This window comes from Prunus persica, chromosome G7 (assembly GCF_000346465.2).
Source record: "Prunus persica cultivar Lovell chromosome G7, Prunus_persica_NCBIv2, whole genome shotgun sequence".
Lineage (NCBI taxonomy): Eukaryota > Viridiplantae > Streptophyta > Magnoliopsida > Rosales > Rosaceae > Prunus > Prunus persica.
Genome location: NC_034015.1, coordinates 7,659,506 through 7,679,324, shown reverse-complemented (window position 1 = coordinate 7,679,324; position 19,819 = coordinate 7,659,506). Strand labels below are relative to the sequence as shown.

General features: G+C 37.3%; 1 protein-coding gene across 1 annotated transcript; it reads left to right on the top strand.

Annotated features, from left to right (window-relative positions):
- On the top strand, positions 3,911–18,796 carry LOC18769640 (kinesin-like protein KIN-7O). The gene is made up of 33 exons (XM_020569506.1): positions 3,911–4,143; positions 4,272–4,361; positions 4,452–4,570; positions 4,934–5,047; positions 5,137–5,218; positions 5,530–5,597; positions 5,677–5,751; positions 5,898–6,043; positions 6,123–6,225; positions 7,813–7,893; positions 8,058–8,126; positions 8,229–8,288; positions 8,368–8,529; positions 10,252–10,308; positions 11,969–12,214; positions 12,291–12,353; positions 12,434–12,619; positions 12,806–12,910; positions 13,823–13,906; positions 14,059–14,208; positions 14,407–14,520; positions 14,619–14,705; positions 14,787–14,990; positions 15,079–15,243; positions 15,557–15,763; positions 15,895–15,984; positions 16,109–16,249; positions 16,701–16,795; positions 17,329–17,407; positions 17,508–17,654; positions 17,791–17,910; positions 17,993–18,064; positions 18,428–18,796. Exons 1-33 carry the CDS (start codon positions 4,020–4,022, stop codon positions 18,650–18,652), a joined length of 3,930 nt encoding a protein of 1,309 aa, XP_020425095.1. The 5' UTR covers positions 3,911–4,019; the 3' UTR covers positions 18,653–18,796.

Genomic DNA, 19,819 nt, shown 5'->3' with positions numbered 1-19,819 from the left:
ATGAATCCATCGGCGGTGGATGGAAGAAGCTTGGTCCCTCATGTGGAGGCCCCTTTACCAACCCCTGATCAAGTATGAAACAAGAAATATACATATGCACACGTGCAATTTATTTTCCTTACTTGAAAGAAAAAATATAATGCCCATTATTTTTCTTGCAGCCATCCGGTGATATTTTTGACTTCCTAGATCAGTGGGATGATCTATATCCTCGGCGGAGGCTTCCACTCGCCTTGCCACTTCTTCCACCAAGACCGAGACCCTACTAGATTCAGGGGCTGAGGCCCTATTTCGGTCATACAGAGATGGAGACCTCATGTCCTTGGAGGACAAAAATGAGAGAACCAAGCTCAAGGCCGCCATCGAGACTTTGGCAAGTTCTGGCTTTTTTCCCGATCCACGCTCGGCGGTTATAATCATTTATCTGTTTAGTCAGGGAAAAATTTGCCCCCCGCCGCCGTTCTTTTTTGGAGGAGCAAAGGATAGGCCAAGACCTGGAGCAGTGGATTACCTCATGTAGTGCCACCATGAGGAAGGAGATCGAGATTGCCCGCCAAATGCAATAGGAGGCTGCAGATATCGATGAGCAGGTGAGGCAGCTTCAAGAGAGGAAGGTTGGCATTGTTGCCAAAGTCTCCGAGATTGTTCGGAGCAATAGGCCTCTTGAGGCCCAACTTCGACATGATGCAGCAGCGGTGAGAGTATCGAGAGAGGAAGTTGATGATTCAGTCTACATTGTCTACTGGAGATACCGTGATGGAGAGCTTCAGGACTGCCCTTTGCACCCTTTTCCCTGATGCTTAGGTTCATACTTGGCCATTGGTTAGCCCATTTTGTACTTAGCTAGTTTCTTTTTATTTGGTCACCATATGTGGTAGAACTAGCTTAGTTTCAAAAACTTTGGTGGATGCTTAGGCCATTACTTGGCCCTATTTTGTAGTAGACTTTTGCCATTATATATATATATATATATATATGATGTATTTTGGAAGAGATCCTTTTGTGATGCCCATTCTTCCAATAAAAATCATTTGTTTCATTATGAAAATTTTTCTTTGTGGCGAACTATTTCTCCGCCATTTCCTAAACCGTTGGGTAATATTTTTTCCAAAATCGACCATTGATCGGTGAATCATGGACCCGACCATTTTGGTCACTTAACTTGTAAGCTCCCTTCCCTAACACTTGGTGGACGAGAAATGGGCCTTCCCAAGTTGGAGACCATTTGCCGAATTTTGGATCCTTTGATCCCACTTGAAGAATGGTCTTCCATACTAAATCTCCTACCCCAAAACTCTTAGCTTTGGTTATCTTGTCGTATGCTCGAGCCACGGCCTCTTTTTGGGCCTTCAATCTATCTAAAGCACCCAATCTGACCTCGTCGAGGTTGTCTAACTCTTGTGCCATGGCTTGCTCATATTCGTTCTTACTCCATTCGGTATGGCGAACTACCCTTAGGGACTTAACCAAAATCTCAAGTGGCAAGACGGCATCATGGCTATAGATGAGGGCAAATGGCGTTGTTTCACGTGGCAGACCTCTTCGAGGTTCTATACGCCTATAGAGAGTTGGAAAGAAGAGAATGCAATTCCTTGGGATTTTTATCGATCATTTTTTCCAAAATCCCTTTTATCACCTTATTACTAGCCTCCGCTTGGCCATTTGATTGGGGATTGTATGGGGTGGATTGAACCATCATAATTCCCCAATTCCTCGTGGCAACTTAGACAGCCTCGCCCATGAAAGCCGTTCCTCGGTCGGTCATGATGGACTCGGGCAAGCCAAATCAGTGGATGATATTCTTCTCAATGAATTCTATCACCTCGACTTGGGTAACTTGCTTGAGTGAGACGGCCTTCTCTTGCTTTGTGAAGAAATCTGTGGCCACAATATGTACTTATGGCCCTTGGATGATTTGGGATAGATTTGGCCGATCACATCCATTGCCAACCTTTGAAAGGCCAAGCCTTGACAATGGGATTCATTGGTCCAGCTGGGACATGTTGGATCGGCCTATGTTTTTGACAATCTTTGCAACCCTTGGCATATTCAATGCAATCTTTGAGGATAGTCTGCCAATAATAGCCGTGCCTCCTTAAAAGCCACCTCATCTCGATGCCAGCTTGATAGGCACCGCATATCCCTTCGTGGACCTCAGTCATTGCTATGAGTTGTTCCTTTTTATCCAAACATTTCATGAGCAAGTCATCGGAACCTATGCGGAACAATACTTCTTCTCTTATCACATAATATTGGGCCCTCCGCTGAACTTGTTGGCTATGTGACCGATTTGGAGTTTTCAAATATTGCATGATGTCGTGCCTCCAATCCTCCGGTGCTATGGTTAACACCATGACTTCCATTGGAGGCCCTCTTTCAAAGACGGAGGGGAGAGATCGTTTCTCAACTTTAAAAAGCTCCTCAGAGAGCCCCTCGGAGATTTCCACTCCGGATGCTAATTAGGCCATGGCTTTGGCCTGAGTGTTATGCTCTCTTGGTAGGTGTGTAAGTCTCACGTCATCAAAATCCTCCATCAACTAGCTGGCCAAGGCATGACATCTGAGCAAAGCTTGGCTAGTCACCTTGTAGTCGCCGGACAATTGTTTTAAGACCAACATTGAATCTCCCATAACTGACATGCTATTTACCTCAAGCTCTTTCAAAATTTCCAACCCTATGATCATTGCCTTGTATTCGGCCTGATTTTTTGTACAATCAAAGTCTAATTGAAATGAATAACGAGTTCGTAATCCTTTGGGCGATTCAATGATGACACCTACCCCTGCCTATGTTAGATGTTCAAGACCTGTCAAAATAAAGGTGCCATGGCAATAAACTCAATGTGCCCACCTCGAGGAAATCCATCTCCTCTATTTCAACACAAGGGTGGGCCGCCAAGAAATCGGCCAAAGCCTGCCCCTTAACGGCCTGCTGGGGCACATATTGGAAAATGAATTCTGCCAATGCTATTGTCCATTTTCCTATCTGCCCTTTAATGATTGGGCGAGTGAGCATGTATTTTATCAAATCAGTCTTGGTGATTATATGCACCACGGAGGGCAACATGTAATGCCTAAACTTGGTCACGATAAAGTATAGGGCCAAGCAAAGAGTCTCTACCGGAGAATATTTCCTCTCGGTGGCCGTTAGAATTTGGCTGAGGTAGTATACCGCTTGCTCTTTCTTTTCATCATTGTCTTAGGCTAGCAGACTTTCAATGGAGTTCTCCGTGGCCGAAATATATAATTTCAAGGGTTGGCCCCGCTTTGGCGGAATAAGCATCGGAGGTTTGGCCAAATATTCTTTAATGGCATCGAATGCCCTTTGGTGAGTCTCTTCCCACCGAAATTTCTCTTCATCTTTGAGTTTTAGCAAAGACAATAAGGGCTCAACTTTTCCCGCGGAGTTGGCTATAAACCTTCGAAGAAAGTTAATTTGTATCAATAGACTTTGCACACCTTTCTTGTTTATTGGAGGGGGAGCGTCAATGATAGTCTTCGCCCAAAATCCATTTACAACATTATAAAGAGACTTCAAACTTATTATAAATTATAAAACTGCCATCGATTTCTTAAAATAAGCCAAACTCCAAAATCTCATAAAAAACCAAAAATACTCAACATGGCATCAAAGTAATTTAATAATCAAAATTAAATTCAACAGGGCCAATTGTACTTTTTTGAGTTTGTTTATAGAAATTAAATAGTGTAGAGTTTATTTATATAAGTTGTGCTAAGAATATGTATATAACGAAATATCTCAAAAAATTACCCTAATATTAAACAAGATATTTAAAATAGAAGGGCTTTCCCAACAAAAAAAATAAATAAAGCAGAAGGGCTTCTTTTTATTTATTTAATTTTAATTTTCTGGAGCCTTTTTCGGTCATTACCAGTCCACTTCCAAAGCACCCAGATACAGAGGCGGGAAAATTAGCCGAGCCAGAAAAACCCCAATGAGCTTTTGAAAACCACCATAATTGCGGTAAGCAATAGCCACCGAATTCTGCAAAACAGAGAATGGAGAGAATACACGTGACCGTGCGAGCTCGGCCGCTCTCGGCTGAAGACGCCAAGACCAGCCCTTGGCGTATCTCAGGCAACTCCATCTTCATCCCCAACCACTCCTCCAAGTTCGAATTTGGTACCAGACCCTCTCTCTCTGGCTCTCGCCTCTGCTTCTCTGCAGTTTTAACTCCCATGGGTTTAATGTTTTTATTTTCCAATTTTCTTATATGTTCTTCCTTCTTTGTTTATTTTTCGGGTTTGTAGATCGAATTTTTGGTGAAGATTGTAAGAACTTCGAGGTCTACCAATCTCAGACCAAAGATATAGTCGCGGCTGCAGTTCGCGGTTTCAATGGTACATTCAATTATACCCATTTTTGACTTAATTTGAATTTTCACTTTAATTTCTGATATATATACTATACATTGTTTTGCTTATTTGTAGGAACAGTTTTTGCTTATGGGCAAACTAACAGTGGGAAAACTCACACAATCCGAGGGTCGGCTACTGAGCCGGGGGTGATTCCTCTTGCAGTGCGTGAGATGTTCAACATTATTCAAGAGGTACTCGTTTAGTAAGTGCGGGTTGGACTGTCAAATGTGTAAAATGGGTTAAATCAGTGGGCAACATTGTAAAATGGGTTTAGTAACTAATCTAAAAACTCTATTACCAAATTAGTGTTGCTAGTTCTAATGTTGAAAAGGTTTAGTGAAAAGTTGTACGATTACATTTACATGTTCTAGAAATCACGTTAGCCTTTCAGTTCTCAGCTACAGAAAATTGTTGTTAGCCTGGACTCGTAAAAACAGTTGAAATGAGTAGGTGGCCTCTTATTTACGTAGCTTAGCTATTAGCATTTGTGAACTACTGAATTTTATACTGTAAACTCAGTGTATGCACATACTCAGGTTATTTCTTGCTTTTAGGATGTTGATCGGGAGTTTCTTTTACGAATGTCTTATATGGAGATCTATAATGAGGACATAAATGATTTATTGGCTCCTGAGCATCGAAAATTGCAGATTCATGAAAGTCTAGAGGTATTGAATTTACTATAAAGTTGAATTATTATGATAGTTTGTGAATAATTATATTGCTGCAAGTTCTGTTTTCCTTTATGCGCATGCAGCGAGGGATATATGTTGCTGGATTGCGCGAAGAAATTGTTGCCTCTCCAGAGCAAGTGCTTGATCTCATGGAGTTTGGGGAATGTAATTACCTTTTTACAGTATCATACACATTCTTCTTTTTCAAAATACTATTCAAGAGTTATTTATCTCTCTCTCTCTCTCTCTCTCTCTCTCTCTCTCACACACACACACACACACACACACACACACACACACACACAATTACTCACAACACACATACACACCAACTCCTGGCACGCAAATAGACAAGTAGAGACCATTTATAAAAACACCATCCACTCTCAATCCCTCCCTTCACCTAAAAGCAAGGTGCTATTATTGACCTAGGCATATTGACATTATTTTGACATTATCATCCTTTAAAATTTCAGCTCATCGGCATATTGGAGAGACAAATATGAATCTGTACAGTAGTAGGTCCCACACCATTTTCCGCATGGTACAATTTTACATCCTTACCGTTGTTGGTTGCCATTTAGGTTATACATCTCATATGGCTACTATTATGCTTTAAATAGATAATTGAAAGTCGAGATAGAAACGAAGATGAAGATATTGGTAGTTCTTGTGATGCGGTCCGTGTTTCAGTTTTGGTATGTTTTTATTAAAATTAATAGATATCTTTATTTTTTTTTCCTTCCCTCCTATTTTATTATTGATGAAATGTGTGTTTTTGTTGTATTTGTAATTCTCACAAAAATTCTTTTGTTTTGCTCTGAATGTTTTCTTTTGGTTCTAGAATTTAGTGGACCTAGCTGGTTCAGAACGTGCTGCAAAAACTGGTGCCGAAGGTGTCCGGCTCAAAGAGGGTTCCCATATAAATAAAAGCCTTATGACATTGGGAACTGTCATTAAAAAATTGAGTGAAGGTGCTGAGAGTCAAGGGTATGTTCTGCATTTGTTGAATGTCAAGTGTATTTCTATGTACATGTCATATATTGACCTTATTCAGTACTTGATGCAGGGGACATGTGCCATATCGAGATAGCAAACTTACGCGAATTTTGCAACCTGCTTTGGGTGGAAATGCAAATACAGCTATAATATGCAACATCACGCTAGCACAAGTAAGGTTTCCGATGGTCATTTTTTAATGATAAACAGAATTATTTATTTATTTTTTGAAAAGGAGAAATTTTATTTCATAAAAAAAGGGTACAGAAAAGTGGACAAGTAATCCACCAATAACAGAAAGAAACAGGACAACTAGTACATAGATGTACAACTATGAGAAGAAACCAATCCTTATCAAGACACTGCTGCCTTCCAATCAAGCAAAATATTTGAAAGGGATGTTTTCCTAAAAATTGGAGAAACAGAAGCCCATACTGCTGCCCAGTACTTTGCCTAAATAATAACCTAAATACAAGGAGCAAAGTCTTGTTGGACAAGAGGTCCATCATCTTGATAATCTCATTAAAAAAAACCAAACTATAACTCTGTCATCTGAAATAAACAAACCCTACTTATATCTACCCCAAAGCCGACTTGACTTTCCCCGACAGGTCTTGATGAGGAACACAAGTGGATAGGTTTGATGGTTGAATAAAATTGTTTACACCTTGACGATTTGATGATCGAATAAACTTGTCGGAACTTTTCAGCTCTCTAAGTTTGTGTGATGCAACCTAACCCTAGTTGTGATGCACTAAGGCCTCTAGGAGTGATTCCTAGAATCCTACTGGTGTGGTGCTAGTAGTTCCTATCCTTTTCCTATAATTGCTTATCGTTCCATAAATTTCCCTTTTGTTCTTTCTCACTACAATCTTACAGCCTTAAAAAATTTAATTTTAAACAAGCTTCAATCTTGTGTATTAATTATCCCTCTTGTCCTGCGTCAGGTCCTCCACTTCATCCCAACTATAATCTCAAAAATTATTGCACATCTCTCCAACCAAATTACCCAAAAAACCATTTCATAATATCCATGCTCTCCTTTCACCCCAAAAAGACTTAAACAGTTCACAAAGACTTTCTGAGGGTGGCTGAGGAATAACCCAACTAACCCCAGCAGCCTGAACCCATTGCCACCCCAGCCCTAAAGCATACGGGAAATGTAAGAATAAGTGAGTTCCAGACCCACTGTTTTTTGCACAAAAGAATGTTAAATGACGGGCATTACTTGGAGGGTTCTAGGTGTCAACTTTTCGAATAGTGTGCACATGTAACAGGATGCTTATGGGATAGGTTTATGTATGTAGGCGTAGGGGCGTCCTTTCTTTGGTCGTTTGGTTGTTAGCTTACATTGGATGGGGTCCTGAATATAGCAAAGAAGTTCTTTAATTATGTTTAGACCATATGATGCACATTTTATGGGAGGAAATTTTGGATTTCATATTTCAAATTTCACTGCTTCAAACAGTAGAAACATGATTAAGAAAAAGAGGATATCATCTAGTACTTTCAGTTAGGTTCAAATTTTCTTAGAAGGTTCCTAATCAACCACAAGAATACTCAACTCGACAAATAGTAGTATATTGTGTATTGGTCAAAAGAGAGTGTTAATGATTGACACCCAACTTTTGTAAGGTACTGTTTGCTTCTGACTCTCTTGGTTTCTGTAACTTGTGCAGTTGAATATTCTTTAACTTTTGAATTATGATATTTTATTTTGTATGTTATTGCGTGGTTTCTCAGAACCTTTGGTTTGACAGATTCATGCAGACGAGACTAAAAGCAGTCTCCAATTTGCAAGTAGAGCATTACGTGTCACAAACTGTGCTCGTGTCAACGAGGTTTTTTTTTAAAATTTTAAATTTTAATTGTTTTTTGGGTTAAATTTAAATCTTCCCTTTGAGATTCTGCCTAGTAGGCATTTTTGGCCATAAGATTGGTTCTTTTATGCCTACCATATGTTTTTAACTACTGCATTTGAACCTATTTCTTTTCTTCATGGCAGATTTTAACAGATGCTGCTCTTCTAAAGCGTCAAAAGAAGGAAATTGAGGTGCTTCGAGCCAAATTGCAGGTTGGTTTTATTTTTATAGCCAGCGTTGTCATTCATTTATAATTATTATCAATTTTAGATTGTGTATGTGAAGTGTAAGCTTTTTATTATACTGTGTTTCAGGAATCTCATTCAGAACATTGGGCAGAGGAAATCCTCAATCTGCGAAATACACTACTGCAGGTTTGACAATATACACTTTATGGTTTCCTGTAACTAGAAGAAGCAAGTGTATTATGGAATATGTATACTTGCTGTGCAGACTGAGTTAGAGAGGGAGCGCATAGCTTTGGAGTTGGAGGAGGAAAAGAAAGCCCAAGCCGAAAGAGAGAAGATGGTGCAACAGCAAGCTAAGAAAATTGAAAATTTGAGCTCAATGGTTTTGTATTCAAATAGGGATGAGACTCACGATCGCTTCAAGAAGGTTTGCAAGATGATAAATTAATTTTCATTACTTCTCTTCTTTGATTTTCAAATAAATCTTTTGTTTCTTATTTTTATTGTTTTGGAATTATGAGAATAACTACTACAAAGTTCAAGTTTCCATTATCTTTAGACAGAAAATATGTGCTTGGTCTTATTGTTTCCTTTCCAATCAGATAAGATTTAGTTTATATTGATACACAAAGAGAGGGGGATTAGGGATAGGTAATTTGGTATAAAAAACCTAAGCATTGTTGGGTAAGTTGGTGGGGATTTCTTTTGGAAAGGGAATCTTTTTGGTATGCTGTGACCAGAAGCCAGTACGGAATCCAGGGAAATGGATGAGATGCAAGACTGGCTGTGAACGGGCCAAGTCCTAACCATGGAAAGAAAATTTTCGCCAGGTTATGGTAGTTTCTTAGAGTGCTGTAAATTGGTGCTGACCTGATAAAGAAGAGAAGACCAGATGTGTGTATATCTCCAAATTGGTGTGGTATGGGCAGAGGGCAGCGGAAAATGAACCATTTATTGCTTCATCGCTCAGTTGCTTTAAATTGTGGTTTAACCTGTTTAGGGAAGCTGCTATGGTTTGGGTTATTCCAGGAGAGTGCTCATATATGTTGAGCGAGGCATAAAGATTTTGGTGGTGGGAAAAAGTGAAGCTTTTACGGAGCTGTAGAGTTCTTGTTGTCCTTTAGGTCATTTGGATGAAATAGAATAGAAGCATTGAGGACTACAGAGGGCCAAAGGTGGTTGAGAGTTGTAAAGTTGATTTGAATTTTGTCCATCTCTATGGGATTCTTCTTGTAATGTTCCTAGGGTCTTTCTGCTGTTTTATGAGATTGGAAGACAGATGCTAGTTACATTTTTGATGTATCGAGGCTTGATAGGACCTTGTTTTTGTTTGTTCTGGTTGCACAATTGTTGTGGACTCCTTGTCCACTGTGTGTATTGTTTGAGTTTTGTGTTAAAAAAAGTCTCATTCAAAAAAGTTGTAAGAGATTTGGTATATATGTGGAGGGTTTAAAATGGCTGACCAATATAACCAGGTGCCCACTTCATGCATAACTAAAAATGTACGGAATGGTTGATTTGGCACATTAGTCCTGAAAATATAAAAGAACCCTTAAGAAATAGAGCACAAAAAGGAGGTTGTGTATCCATTATGTTATCTTCTATTATCTTACTTCTTTAGGCTGGGATATTAGTTGATTAGGTCCATGTTGAAGAAGAGAAATTGCTCTGCAAACGAAGTTATATTGGTTCTGTACCAGTGACAATTTCACACTACTTGTGATTTAGTGGAACTCGAGTCATGTTTGTGTCACGTAATACAGGTGATCTGCTATATAAATAGCTAACCTAGGAGATTTTCGATAGATTTCGTTGTGTTTTAGTGTAACTCAAGTTATGTAACTCCTCTTTGAAAAATTTGTTTTAGGCCCTTTTTCACAACGAATGTTTATTCCCATATTGAGGGTGACAGTTTCCTGACTATCTACACCTATAACTTGTGTTTATGGTTTACTTGCTAATCCTCTCACCTGTATAGTCCTAATAGCTTTTCCCTCCCTGTTTTTTTGTCTGTCTGTCTCGTTCTCTCTCCCTCTGTTTTTATTACCTACATAATCCCTACTATCTCTTCCTTCCTTGTTTTTTGTCTGTTTGTCTCTCATTCTCTCTCCCTCTGGTTCTCGTTAAGTTTTCCTGTTTGTTGCTGCAGGAGAAGAGGCGTGATACTTGGTGTCCAGGTAATCTTACAAGGGAGACTCAGGGAGAGGTAATACTTTATTCCTGCGAAGTGTATATGATTACTTCATTTCATCTTTCATTTAATTGTAAGTTCCAATTTTTAATCTATACAAAACAGATTTATCTTGTACATATGTTTCTATATTGCATACATACTCTGTTTCTATTTTATTTCAAATGCAAAATAAAAAAAATTGTATGGTGTTGTTGAGTACTTAATAGAAATGTAATTTTTTTTGAGACACAATTTCACTACGATTGAAATGAGTACAAAGCTTAACAAACAAGAATTCACCAGAAGATACAATCATGGAAACCTCAATCTTCTCAAACTGTACAACTACGCAATTCTTCTTTTGTTTATTGTTAGGAAGCAAAGTTTCATTAAAGGAAAACGAAATTCTACAGAAATATGGACAAGATGGCCACTGGACATAGGTGTGATACCTCGTTGAAATAAAATTGTGTCGCATTACTTGAGTACAAAGGTGTTTGAATAAAAATCCAAGACCCAACGTCAGAAATACAAATTAGCCTCATCTTTATTAACTGATCTAATCAATTAACAATTAAGCTAATCAAGGAAGTCAACTCTTCAATCAGAATCAATTTGATGCAGCAAACAGCTTATATTCCAATACCAAGCATTCTCATGCAGCCCATATTTGCTTTTAGTGATAGCATACCACAGGCTTTCTCTCTCTCCGTGAATCTCCACAACCATTTTCCCAGCAGTGCCTCATTTCCCTTCACCAAATTGGCCCAACCGCCAACCCCCTTTTGATGCAGGACGCGTAGGACCTAAGTTTATTAGTTTTCTAATGTATTTGTTAGTTTCCTAGATTCTCTAGTTTTCCAAATTCTAGTAGGATTTCTACTTTTCCAGATTTCCAGATTTCTAGTTTTAAGTTTCCTATTTTATTTGGGTTAGAATTTCTGTTTAAGCAAGGGATTTTTATCCTGTTATGTCTAGGTTTTTGTTTGCTATAAATACCCCCATGTAGTTCTTTAAAATTTAGATTTGAATGTTGAGTAAACCTTTTCCTAGAACTCTCTGATTTCGCCCCTTCGATCTATATTTTCTTCTCCTCGACCTCCGATATTCTTCTTTGTTATACTGTTTCTGCCCTTTGTCTCGTCTTTTCGACCTATATTTCTTCTCCTCGAACTCTTATATTCTTCTCTGTTCGATTGTTAAGTGATTAATTTAATACCTACGGGCTGTACTACATCACCTTTCTCCTTCACTTGAGATACCACATCCCATATGACCAAATAATCTCTTCCCCTCCAGCATCCCTTCCCATGGAAATTCTCTCATCAGTTTCTCTATCTTTTTATCCACACCGCATTGCATATGATGGATGTGGCCCTAAACTAAAGCTGGAAATAAGGAAAATGGCATCTGCAGCCAATCTTCAGCAATTGGAATGTTACATTTTGTTGACCCTTTCATGTGGCTTCATGCATTTCTTTCATCTGGCTGGATTATAATGTGCAAACGTATTAAGTATATCTATGTGACTGTTATATTGCCTGGTTCTAGATAACAAGACAGGAGACAGGCTGCTGGAAATACTTATTAAGTACTTTTGTTATCTTTTTTGATATGGTCTCTAAACTTTTTCTGGCCATGTCATATCAGATATGTTGCAAGTTTCAGCTATTTTTACTTTGCTGCATTTTAGGTGGTATCCACCATCCAATCAAAGGCATCCGCGGCAAAAACCGTGAGACCTATGCGTGATGTTGGACCACTTCTTCCTTTTCAAGAACTGGTGCATGAGACTGAAGTTGCCGAGAATGAGTCTTGCAAAGAAGATGAAGAATGTAAAAACATCACATTGGATGACTCTGCTCTTCCCGATCCATGTGCTTTATTACATGTTACTAACAGGAGAAAAGTGCCACCCAGGAAGAAAAGCTTACCCCTGGTTTGTACTTTTTTTCATTACATTTTCTGTTCTGAACTTTTGGCAATCCACATTTTTAATCTCCATAATCTTGCAGGACAATGATTTAGTAGATTTGCAAGCAGAATATGAAGATTTGCTTATAAAATTTGAAACTCAGGTTCGTATATTTTATTGTTTCTGTTCCTCAATATATCAGCAAACCTTTTTGCACTCTATACTAATCATTACCTCATACAGAGAACTTTGAGTGAGATACAAATTGAATGCTTGACACAAAAGCTTGCTGAGGCTGATATGTTTTCTGGAGCAATGTATAATGACTACTTCACATCTTATCTCGATAAAGGTACCATTAATGGGGACAATAACATTAGTTTAAGAGAGTCGGAGGCTATTCTTGTGATTAAGCGACTTCAAGAACAGGTCGTCCTCTTACTCTTTTGTTTTATTTTTTCATATGGACCTGTTTTCTGATATTCTTTCTTGTTTTATTTATTTATTTATTATCTTTGCAAATTTTAAAATTCAGTATGTAGTTATTGCTATTTTTATTGCTTTGCTTATTCATTTTGACATTTTTGTCATTTATTGTTTGTCCTCAACTTGCAGATTAAGATGCTAGAAATGGAGAAGTCTTCAAGCCAGCAGAATCTGGATAGTGTAGTTGACCTGGCAACAGAGCAGAACATATGTGCCAGGGAGAAGTTTGGCGAGGTAATCATGGTTTGTGTTAGTCGGTTGTTATATATAAGCATGTGAATAGATTTAATCTACCTGGAGCTTCATCACTTATTCAAGACTTTTTAGGGTGTTAGTAGGTTTAAACATTTACGCTGATAATTGCACTGAACAATCAAGTTGCAGTCTTTTTTTTTTTTTGAATGCTAATCTGCTGCAATCTTTTAAGATTCTAGCTTATTATGGCCATCCACCTTAATAAGAAACGCAGGAAAAGAAAATGGTTAACAATACTTTTTTTTATTCCATACAAGCAGGCTTCATTTTTAACAGAAAATTTTGCGTTCTCTCTCTCTCTCTCTCTCTCTCTCTCTCTCTATATATATATATATATATATATATATGTATATGTGTGTGTGTGTGTGTGTGTGTGTGTGTTTGGATTTTTGCAGTTAACCGAATTAGACACACACATAGGGTGTGTGTAAGTGTTTGTCCATTATATACATGTGTCACTCACATGTGTGCATGATCAGGACCCCCACTGTTCAACATGCCTCCATATATATATTTGACTATTCATCATACCTCTGTATATGTATGTATGAATTTTGACTATGAATACCGTTTCAGGATGCATTTTTAATGTCTCAACAGGAAAATGATTTGTTTTAGGTTTTTTATTTAAGGTGTAAGTCTCTTGCATGTTCTCCTCCCGTCACAGAAGCTAAGTTTCTATATGGCCTTGAAATAAACCTTTCTATTAGCATATCCAGTCAAAGTGTTGTATTTGTTTTAAGTTTCCATCTATGTATGTACAAGCCTACCCACTTGCTGCTCTCTGTTTTCTCTTTTAGAAAGATCGAGAGAACCGTCATTTCTTTCACTTCCATTGTTTTATCTTTTATGAAGATGGTACTACGGTCTCTTATTGTTTGATGTCCTTAGCTCTATGAAGAGCTTCTAATTGCACGTGAGGAGGCTAGGGTCGCTCGTGAGCATCCTTGGAACGAATCTGTAGCAAAAGTGGATGTATGATCTCCTTCCTTTGGGTTATTTTCTGCGGCGAGTCATTATTTATCTATTGTTCACATATTTTATGGTGTTTGTAAATATAGGGTTTGGTTGAGTATACATGTTCTCTTTCGAAGTCTGTGCAGCTAACTTTTAATATCTTTGTATAGGACAAAAGTTCTGACTTGGTGATCAAGCTTGCAAAGGAAGTCCGAGAAATAATGTTGGAAGTTCAAAGCTCAGAAATAGCAATAGAAAGTGTATCTTCACTTCTGGACGAGGGCTCTAAGAGTTTCTCTGTGCTATTTGATACGTTCCTAGTGAGTACTTTCGAAACATCAGCTCCTAATGGCTTTTCTTACTTACAGTTAGTATTCTAAAGATATTGCTTGCTGATGTCATAAGAAGTTATCTCTGAGGTTCATTTAATTTATTTTCTGAAGCCTGTGCGGGTCTTTATGCTATAAATGCTTGTATTCTCTCTCACCATCTAGTGGCTTGACTTCTTTGTAATGTAGGATTTCAAGACTTCAATGTGCCAGTTCTCTTTACAACAAAAGAATATTATAAGTAACCACGAGAAGTTAAACTCGTATCTGATGGAAAAAGTTTCTGAACTTGAGAATGAAAAGGTTCGGTTGTAACTATACTTATTTGAAAGACCCTGAAATCTATTTACTTCTTGACCACATTGACTTTTTTTTGTGCTGTATTATTATCTGGTATGCAGTGCCTTCTGCACAATCAAACAGTTGATCTTCAGAACCGGATAGAGGAACTGAAACTAGACGCTCAAAATTCTGAAAAGTCCTTGAGGGTAAGCTTGTATGTTAGTATTAATATGCTTATCACTGTTAGTAACCAGTAAAAGCCTTTCATTGATAGTAGTTTATTTCAGGAACTTCTGGAACAACAGGATTTGGAAAAGGGAGAATATCTTTCTTATATGCAAGTCCTTGAAAAGGAAATATCAGGTTTATCATCTTGTTCTTTGGCTAAGGAAAAGGAAAGTTTGCGAAAAGATGTTGAGAAAACAAGAATGAAGTTGAAAGAGACTGAGTTTAAGCTTAAGAATGCCATACAAGAGAAGACCAAACTGGAGGTTTGAGCTTTATGCTTTATTTTCTTCAGTCATTGATATCATCCAAACACAACCTTTCGCTTTCACAAACATATTCGCTCATTTGCAGGGTGAAAAAGCTTCTGCCGAACGAGAAATAAAACGATTGCACGGTCAGAACTCTCTTCTTGAACGTGACATGAACAAGCGTGACTCACTTGCTGGTAGAAGGCGTGATTCAGTTATGTCTGATTCTAAAAGAACAAAAAACCTTGCTTTTGAACAGACATTGCAGGTGGTGACAATGTTTTATAAGCTCTTTTCCATTACTATCCTGCATAAAATTTGTTATGCTGCATGCAAGTTATTTTAGCTGTAAATGTCCATACGCTGATGTGAAGAGATACTTATACTGAAAGAAACTAATTTTCTTGATGAAGAGAGAATGCCTTGATAGTTAATATTTTGTTAAGATATTAAAGTGAAATTAGAATTTTACTTGTTATGTTTTATGGTCCTAGTTGTTATTCTACTTTGCTTAAGCTTTTTGAGCCTCATTTAGTATTCAGTGATGGCAACTCTATTATTTTGTTTTTCTTGTTTTTCAGGAAGAATACAAAAAGATGGAAGTTTATGCTTTTGAAATGGAAACAAAGATGACTTCTCTAGAAGAAGAGTTAGCAGCTGTATACAGGGAAAAAGAAGATGCTGTGTCGATTAGCGAAGGTTTAGCATCTGAACTAGAAAACCTGTCTGAAAAATTGAGTACATCAAACTTGGAACTTGAAGCATTGCAGGAAGAGCTTTTGGCCCTGGTAAGCTAGTCCGCATTTCTCTTTCACACTATCCTAAGTCTTTTTCTACTTTCATTTATAAAAATAACTTGCTAGTTTGCTTTTTTGTGCAAATGTTTTAATTTTTCATTGTCATTTATCTGTATATTCAGAAACAGAGGCTGGAAGAATCTGAATTTGAGCAGCAAAAGATGGAAGGCTCCATTAAAATGTTCACTGAAGAAAAGGAAGACTTGGCGATGGTAGACTAGTTTTGGGGCTTTTCCTGAATTATAAATTAAAAACATCAATCTGTAGTTGAGTTTTTTGACCTGTGTGTGTTTCTTGGTGCAAAGTTGCTCATTTGATTGTATCTTTGGCTGGCAGCAACTTACAGATTCCCTTTTGGAAATGGAGGAGGAAAGAGCAATATGGTCAGCTAAGGAGAAGGCTTCCATTGAAGCCATAGAAGAGAAATCAAAGGTATACAACATGGAGATTACATCATTATCACGGGAAATGTCAGAGGTGAGGTTCATCTCCGATTGTGTACATCGTGAAGAGTTTGCTTGCCATTCTTCAAATTGTTGTCTGCCAAAAATTTCAATTCAAAAGGAAATTGAGGGGATGCACACCCTTCTTTCTTTGAGTGAATTTGGCGATTATGGATTGACCTTATTGTATCACCTTTGGTTTGATTATCTCCTGCTGAAACTTCTAAGGCTGAATCTTTGGTTGTGGTATCACAAAAGATATCTCTTCATCCACATTGCTTGACTGAAAATATGAATTTCATTTCCCCTGTTTGACTAATAGGAAAGATCTGTTATCACCATTTTGTCTAGATAGTGTAGCTGGTCTTTACCTGTTTCGGATGCATTTACTTGTGATATAGAATGTTTAAAAACAACAATATTTGTTACTTGATTATTCATAGCGGTATCTGCTTAACCTGCTTATGATTATGTCAAAATGTAAGGTGAGAAATGAATTGGAGTCTTGTAGAAAAGAATGCAAGGTCCTTAGGGAAAGATTAACTTCTTGTGAGGAAACGGCGGGACAGAAGACTTGCAGGTTTGCGTCAGTTTCCTTTCCCTTTTGTTTCTCCGTAAACTGGTATCTTCTTTTATATTATTTGGTCTTATATACCATTAGCGGCAATGCATGTTTAATTTTTACTTTGGAATAATTCTGGCCATATTGTCATTTGCTGAATTAAGCAATTATATGGACCTCTAGCTTTTGGTATTCAATTGTCGTCTGATAGGTATATTGTGATATTTCATGTTTTCACCTTTCAAGGTTTGTTAGTCCTTTTAGGGGGGTAGGCTTAGGATAAATTTTCCATAATTCTTTACTGTCGGAAAATGTTAAAAGAATATCCAAAGATGGAATAGATTTGTAGTACGTTTTTGGGATAATGTCACAAATTGTTATCTAATTATAAAAATTACTTTCTGCTCTTTGCTGCTGGATTTATTAGGTTATCATTTTATTGAATCTTCTTTGCTGCTATATTTATTAGAATATCTTGAATATTAATATCAAAGTCATGAATTTCTGGAAGACCAAAACATTGTTTTTTTATTATACTTCTTCTGTTGTAGCATGGAGAAGTCTTTTGAGATTGATCAAGTGAATAATGACAAAAATATAACTGGCGCTCTGAGCAAACGGTCTGAAGAGGTGAGTTATTTGCTTTAGCTCAGAATATTGTATGGTTATTACACAAACTGTAATGATTGGTATGCACGGCTTTTTAACTTTTACTTTATAAACCATTTAGATGTTGAGCTCAAATTCAGAGATGTGCAGAATTCATCAATCCGAGGAAGTGAATATGCTTCGGAAGGAGCTCAGCTTTCTGAGTAAAGAAAGAGAAGGTTTGTTGACTCGAATAACAGAGTTGTCAGAACTTTCAAATGACTACCAGGTATGATCTCCATTCTGTTCTCTACGCACCAGGATATAATGGTCAGGGAGAAAAGTTCAGTAATATTGAGGAAGGAACTAACATTATTTTTTCAGAATTTTTTCCATTTGTTTGATTGATTGCATGTTCTCTACAGAGTCTGAACAACCAGCTCTGTGTTATGTCAAAGGAAAAGGATAAATTAGTGACTCAGATCGAAGAGCAGCAGAAACATGCAATTGAAGAAGAAAGTCTCAATAAACGTTACAATGACTTGGTAGGTCACTGAAAAGTCCTTGTTTTTTCATTGGCACCTAAATTGTTTGAGTCGTTTCAAATGTTGATGAATTTACTACCAGTTAATGGAGGCAAAGTTTCAAGTGGAGGAACTGACAAGGAGAATTTCAAGCATGGAGCTTAAGATTCACAAAGTAAGTGCTTGTATACTTTCATTTGTTGTGCAAGGTAGTTTTCATCTTTCTGGGCATGACCAATAGATGCGCAGCTGTCGCTTCAACAATTGGGTTTGATAGGTTTTTGTTAAATAGCAGTTTGGATAATAAGATCCACGCTCTCCAAACAGTGTCAAAATTTCTGCCACAAAAGATAAAAAAAGGGAAGTAAAAAACTTTTCATCTGGAGTTGTCAGAATTCACAAATTTAGAACTGTCCCAAGTAGTTGTTTCCTTTCAGAAAAGAATGAAAAAAAACAAAACAAAACAAAACAAAACTGTCCCAAGTAATGTTATCTTTCTTTTGTTAGTTTTTAATTTGGCCTGGTATACTTCAAACAGGATCAAGTTGAAAACGGCATAGAGAAGGCAAAGCTGCGAATGAGGCTTCAAGGGGCACAGGCAAGGTTAGATGCCTTTCGAAGTAGATATAAAGAAACACGGGACGAGTCCGATCACATGAACAGAAAGTTTGAGGAGGCTTCAAAAAACCTAAAGGAGCAGTTAGCGACAAAAGGAGTCGAGGTCCTCAGCCTGAAGAAGCAGCTTGCTGCAAAGGGGTTATGAACAAAAATTCATCAAGAAGTTGTAAAGCATGATTATTTGTGTCTTGTGTACTATTTAATGAAAATATATAAGTTAGTAGGAATGAGTGTCTTGTGCACAGCTATGAACTTTGACCTTGACCTTAATTTCTTATTTTGTTATTCACTGCAGTGTTCAGCCAACGATTTTTTATTTTTGTTTGTGGTTCTTTTTGAATAATTTAGGCCAGGTAGTATAGTTACTGATAATCTCTTAACAATCCAGATGGACAAAATGCCTAATTGCATTTTTAATTCTTGTAGTTGAGTACAATTCCATAAATATATCAACTGGACAAATGGAAAAATATGATGTGGCAACACGTGATGAACAATACAGGGGTGAATACGCATTGACTTTATTTTTAATGAAAGAACATGTATTGTTAGTTGGCGTGGGCATCTCATTTGAATTCTTCACGTATCGACAGTTTAGTTTGTTTTGGTTAAATGATTAATTTATAATTTTAAATATTCCAATTCTATCCGTATTGAAATGTTTGGTTTGATTAACAGGTAACAATATCGCTAATTCGATAAAAATCCGTACCAATTCGATATTTATAATGATTTTATTTTTTAAATGTTAATATACATATGTCAACTTACTAGTGGCCTATTGACTTGTAAAACTGGTGAAATAAATAAATACAAAGTTGTGATGGGCATGAAGTCAATTGCTCATTTGCTTTGTCATCATTGCCAGGTTCTGAAGCACATGAATCTTCTATAATAGACAATGTATATTCGTTGATCATGGCTTCAAATTTTTTGAGGTAAACAAAGAAGAAAGCCAGACGCATGATTACATTATAGAAAATGCATGGTTACATTATAAACACAGACAGATGCATGATTTTGTGCCCTCATTTGTGTTCTGTTGTATACAAAAGTTACTTTTGGGTTCATATAAAGACATCACATATGGTCCCAAGTAGCTCCCTTGCATTAATAAATTACAGTTTTGTATACTCAATTTTTTTTTTCCAGATATATAGTCAATTAACCTATCTCATCAAACATCTCTCACAACAAAACTTACCATGTCCTTGATACGGTAATAGAGTTTTAGACAATATATAGTGTATATGTATGGTAATCAGATTTGAGTTGAAGATTACTAGGCCTCCTTTCTTAATATTATGTACTT

Bases quoted from the DNA above. Each gene is read 5' to 3' on its own strand.
- LOC18769640 (XM_020569506.1), top strand. From the start codon at position 4,020: ATGGAGAGAATACACGTGACCGTGCGAGCTCGGCCGCTCTCGGCTGAA. The intron at 16,796-17,328 runs GTTTGCGTCAGT...CTTCTGTTGTAG, and splicing joins GCGGGACAGAAGACTTGCAG to CATGGAGAAGTCTTTTGAGA. The intron at 17,911-17,992 runs GTAGGTCACTGA...ATTTACTACCAG, and splicing joins ATAAACGTTACAATGACTTG to TTAATGGAGGCAAAGTTTCA.